General features: G+C 36.7%; 1 protein-coding gene across 1 annotated transcript; it reads right to left on the reverse strand.

Annotated features, from left to right (window-relative positions):
- LOC121266817 (50S ribosomal protein L21, mitochondrial) lies at positions 1–3,996 on the reverse strand. The gene is made up of 5 exons (XM_041170647.1): positions 3,448–3,996; positions 3,282–3,362; positions 1,469–1,570; positions 637–711; positions 1–550 (listed from the first exon to the last, which is right to left on the reverse strand). The coding sequence occupies exons 1-5, from the start codon at positions 3,901–3,903 to the stop codon at positions 431–433; spliced, it is 834 nt and encodes a 277-aa protein (XP_041026581.1). The 5' UTR covers positions 3,904–3,996; the 3' UTR covers positions 1–430.
- Positions 3,997–5,721: the final 1,725 nt, after the last annotated feature.

Below are 5,721 nucleotides of genomic sequence, written 5' to 3' on the forward strand. Positions count from 1 at the left end.
AATGCAAAGTAGGTATGATCATTATGTAATGTGCAAACATGTGCCATTTAAAGGGATACAAGAAGATTTATTACACGAGGTTGCAACCACAATATATGCTTTAGGCTCCTAGAGTTAGGTAGAATCTAGGAGCAAATATGTAATTCTCTAAGACCTCGAAAACATCTCTGTTTTGGGAACAAAATTGATTGATTGCACAAAAGGTTTAACGATTCGAACTGCTAACTACAAAAGATAACGGGAAACACAAGTCCAACATCTGCCCAATTGGATGGTGGTTGGTTATCTGCTCGACTTGACATCCAAGATGTACATGGTCCCCAATTAGAATGTGATCATGCTCATCATATAGCATCAAAAATTCAAAACACAGACGGTATTGACATGGACATCCATTAATGTTGGTGTATATAGCCTCGGGCTAAACCTCTTAAGCAGCAACTGCAACTTTTTCAGGCTTCTTCCCGGCACTGTTTGTAGACGTCCCAGTGGCTATCTTTTCAGGTTTCTCAATTCCTTGAATATCAGTTATCCTTAATTTAGTCAGCTCCTGAGGATAACCATAGATAAAGAAAAATTACAACCATGATGTAAGCACAATGCACTTGTTCAGCCAATTTCATTTCAAAAACATACTTGGCGATGTCCTTTGGTGCGACGATAGTTCTTCCTTCTCTTTTTCTTAAAGATAATTACCTTTGCATCTAATGCCTGTGAGAAAGAGAAACATAAGAAAATAACTGAATGCCCAAGAAAAAAGAGATGCCATAACTTTCACCATGTTTCACAAAAGCTCTATGTTTTTATCAGAAGAAAATAAAGTTTAGAAAAGACAGAGATCTATATAAGATGGGGTCACATTAGTTATCTGCATACGTTTTGCCTCTGCCATGTGTTTTACGATTTTTCAACTTGCACCAGCACCTTCAGGTGGTCTTTTTAGAGGACCTTAATCATATCCAAATCGTCAAAACCAGCATGCCCTCAATCTATCACTAGTTTGGGGTACATAGAAGGTTGCCTGATTGGGGTCATTTTTCTTACTACTTCTATAATTCTCAGCAACCCTACTTCTTGAAACATAATTTGCAGCAACCCATTACTCTAGATCGTTGGTCAAGGATTGCCTTTGTAAAGTTCAAAGAGTTGCCAGGGTCGACCCCAACCCTGTTCAATGTAATATATTTATCTGCGGTGTTGCATATCATATAAAAGATCAGACCTTCAGTATTCGGGGGTATAACAAAATTAAATATCCAGTTTGGTATTATTTCCCTGAACCCAAATATAATTACTATTTCTGTTCTGAACTAAGCAACTCTCTGCATCTAGAATTCCCCTCTTCCTCTGTAATTAATCTTGGAAGAGATGTCTCCAATTGATTGAAAAGATTATGTGCACTTGAGAACACATTTGCACAATTACCATATACATGAGAGAGAGAGAGAGAGAGAGTAGTAACACTCACGTGCTCCTCAACAACTGCATGAACAGCTCCATCTGGTACAATGGGCCTGCCAATAATGGTCTGACTACTGGAGCCGAGCAAGAGGATCTTGTTCAAGATCAACTGCAACAAACAAAGACGTGGAAGCATTAATAAATTAATCAGCTAATTGAAATAAATAGATGTTTGAACTCTCGTGGAGAAAGTAAACTAGATAACTCTCCAGTAAACTACAGACAAGACAACAATAATTAAAACCAAGGGAATCATATATAAATTTCAGTTACACATCAAATTGGCTAGAGCATAAATTAACAAGGAAAATATAAATTAATTTGGAGATGGTTAACATATAGATTAATTTTAATTGCTTTACAATCAAGTTTAACACTCCAACTTCACCTGAACTGTCATCAACAAGGCCTCAGTCCTATATCTGAGTTATACAAGCTCAATTGCATGAATTCCATGTTGCCACACAAATCTTTAACTAGTCCTTACAAAAAGGATAAATAACTGCAAAATAGAAGTGAACATCATCCAGGCTGAGTTCAATGCCAATAACAAGTTCATCTTCTCAGTGTCTCACTTTCAGCCAAACTGGGCACTATATACAATTCTTGCCAGCATACAATCCTAATATTCCATCTTAAAATGCATTTTAGCCACCGTTTAACTGAGCACGTTAATATTTTTTATATGTAATGAGATTTCGTTAAATAGCACAAACTGGCCAGCCCAATTGATTACATTAATCTTAGCTGCTCAACATCCAAAATTAGTAAACATAAACGGTCTTCCACTTGTTTTGAAAGTTGCCCTTCAATCTCTCTCTCTCTTTAAAGGTAAACCAAGACCTGTAATTTTTTTTTTTTTTTTTTTTATAAGCAACAGATTATAGTAATAAGAATAGGCATAGCCCCAAGTACACAGAGGGTATACAAGAGTTAACACCTAGTTAGGAGGAAGAAATAGAAACAAGCAAATCATGAAAATTTAGGCCATTGAAATATACTGCTTTAGTCCAAAGGAATAAAGTTTAAACAAAGAACAATCTAATCTCCTCCAATGAGCGCTCCTTATCTTCAAAAGTCCGATCATTTTATTCCTTCCATAGGCACCATAGATACATATAGGAGCCATCTTCTACACACACAGCTGTGAGTTGTGAAATACCAACCAGAACCTTCCAAGACCAGTAAATAAAACCAGCTTCCTCTTTGAGTAATTTTTCTAATGAGAAAGAGCAAGTCATTGATGAAGAGAAGCTAAAAGCTATACGGCGGATTGGAGATATCTTCCCATGGAAAAAGGGGAAATATACATAGAAAGACAGAAACCTGTGTGGCATGAAGATCAGACTAAAGTGCACTTTATTTAGCGATAAAATCTACTCTTTGAGTTGACTTATCAAAGAATCAAAGAACGCTGGTCTCACAACTGAGCCACTATATTTTAACATAAAATACTCAGTGGACCAAATAATTTTTTTCATTGGAACGTATTGAAAAGGAACAATCCACCCGATGAAGGCAAGGTTATAAGCATGAACCAAACTGTTCACGCGAGTTAATCACACAAGTGGATCAAGCCGTATGATATCCTATTGTGGCAAGTCCAGAGAACCAGAAGCATGCTCGATATTTATGAGACTATGGCAAGTCCAGAAGACAACACACCCAATCATTCATCCCGAAACGCATCAACACGATATACAATGCGAAACACGATGTTCATTCCCTAACTTTTAAACGATATCTTTGAGCCCACCAATCAACAATGCATTACATATCATGCGATTTATACCCGACCACGTAAATACAAGAGAACCCACCTTGTCATTCACCTCGCAGAATTTCAGTCTCTCGGTGAAAATGCAATCCCCGTTACTCACCTTGAACTGATGCGACCCAATCTGCAGATGCCGCATGGTAATCAGTACCCCATAAACACCCAATAAAAAACACCACCAAAATAATAATAAAATGGCGAAAACGAACCTGAACGACAGCGAAAATAGGCTCGTAGGACTTGAAAACCCAGTCGGAGCGCTCGAGCGGGCCAACCACCTTGTAACCAATCGCCGCCGCCTCAGCCTCTCTCTCTTCCGCCGTGTACTCTGTTTTGAAATTCGATACCGATGCATTACCATCGTTCTCATCCTCGCTACTTTCGCACAGTTCTTCGTCATCGTCATCGTCATCGTCATCCTCGGCGTCCTCGTCTTCGCCTTCGGCCTCGGTGTCCCTGTTGGAAGAGAAATGCCGAGGGTGGGACCAATGGGAGCACCGAGTAGGTCCGATAGTGGTATAATCGTGGGCCAATTTGGAAGCGATGGTTTTGAGCGATTGGCCGGTGAGGGGAAGCGGTGTTAGGTGGAAAGAGAGACTGATGTTTGTGGAGAAGAGGGCCGAGGTGTAGCGGGTCAAAGCGAGGAGGCACCGCCTGTTCGCCATGGATACTCCTGGAGCTCGGTTCCAACACTCTGATAGGACTAGGGTTTTTGGCTAGATGGAGCCGGAGGGTTTTGAGGTGGCCCAGCTTTCCGTGGGTTTTGACATCTCTTAAAAGAGGCCCAACAGAAAACCGAAGCCCACACTCAAATGTGATAAATTGACATCTCTTTCACTTGCTATTTCCGCTCTGTATGCTGTTAATTGAGATTCACTAGGTGTAAATCGGTCTCGTCCGGTTCGGTCCATCACCTCTGCTCCGGACCAGACCGAACATCTTTAGGGATTTGATTGGACAGGTAGGTATCGGTTCTTTCAATCTGATCAAATTATATTTTTATTTTTTCTTTTATTTTTTTAAATAAATTAATAAATTTTTTTTATTGAAAATACTAAGGAGAGGTTTGTATTCGCAACCCATCTCAACTCATTTCAACTCATCTCATTACTATTCATTACTATTTATCAACTTTAACTCACAAATCTCACTACTATTCACAACCCATCTCACTACTATTCACAATCCATCTCAACTCATCTCAACTCATCTTCGAATCCAAACAACACCTAAATTAAAATTAAGTGAATTATTAATGTGGATCATGTAACTAACTCAATAAAAAATTATTTTATATAGTCAATGATAATAAATTAGATGAATATTAAATTCTTAACTTATATAATTACTCTATAATTAGTTAATTGATATTATACATTAGTTAATTGATAGAATATTAATTTTTTAATAACATATTTAAAAATTTATATTTTTAATTGTGATAGGTTAGATGAAAATTACATAATTAATTATACAATTATTATATAAATAATTTTTTTTTTAAAACTCGGTTGGTCCAGGATAGGAAACCCCTAGATCGGGGCTGGACCAAAAAATCTTGGTTCTCTATTTCAGGGACTGAGATCAACTGGTCTTGGACCCAGGTCGGTCCGGTCCGATTGGTTTCTCCGGTCTGGACTGACCAACTTTCACCCCTAATTGAGATCAATGAAATGGCAGCCCAAGGCGTGCATAAGTGGTAGAGCTTCAGATGCAATTCACTCTGATAGAGAGAAGATTGCCCCATCTCTTACTTTTATGGTTCTGGTTGTAATTTGTGTTTTTGGGTCGTATTCGTGTCATACCGACTATATAAGTCAATCCAAACTTGACCGGTTAAGTTAAATGTGTCAAACGTTCAAACTTTAATCCGATTTATTTAGATAACGGATCGTGTCGTGTCACTCGTTTAATAATTAATTAGAAATATGCTAATAATACATGACTCATTTAAATCCGTTTTCATGTTAATGTATTGAACTAACACGCATGACCCATTCGACTTGATTAACATAAATTATAATCCCACATAAAAGTTAAAAATTATATTTATTAGTAGCCACAATATCTTTTTTATTTTAAAAGAGTAACCACAATATCTTAAAAATATATGAAACTACATACTAACAGAAAATATCAATATTTTTCAAATTTTAACATATAATAAAACTAATATTACAAACCTTATATTAATAAATATGAGCATGGGTCCAAAATTAGAATTCCAATAATAAAAAGATAAACATATATTATATATCAATATTATAACTCAAATATAATAAAATTGTAATTTTGAAATAAAATCTATACAGGTCAAAACGGGTTGATTTTGGATTAGACAGATTGATCCATTTATATATCGTGTCTTAACGGGTCAATCTGTTAACATCAAATCTAAACTCGTTACTTTCGTATCTTATTCGTATTAAATTAATGAGTTGTATCACATATTATTACCCCTAACTTAAAGATATTGTTATGCT

This window comes from Juglans microcarpa x Juglans regia, chromosome 5S (assembly GCF_004785595.1).
Source record: "Juglans microcarpa x Juglans regia isolate MS1-56 chromosome 5S, Jm3101_v1.0, whole genome shotgun sequence".
Lineage (NCBI taxonomy): Eukaryota > Viridiplantae > Streptophyta > Magnoliopsida > Fagales > Juglandaceae > Juglans > Juglans microcarpa x Juglans regia.

Bases quoted from the DNA above. Each gene is read 5' to 3' on its own strand.
- LOC121266817 (XM_041170647.1), bottom strand. From the start codon at position 3,903: ATGGCGAACAGGCGGTGCCTCCTCGCTTTGACCCGCTACACCTCGGCC. The intron at 3,363-3,447 runs GTTCGTTTTCGC...CGGCATCTGCAG, and splicing joins CTATTTTCGCTGTCGTTCAG to ATTGGGTCGCATCAGTTCAA. The intron at 551-636 runs GTATGTTTTTGA...GGTTATCCTCAG, and splicing joins GCACCAAAGGACATCGCCAA to GAGCTGACTAAATTAAGGAT.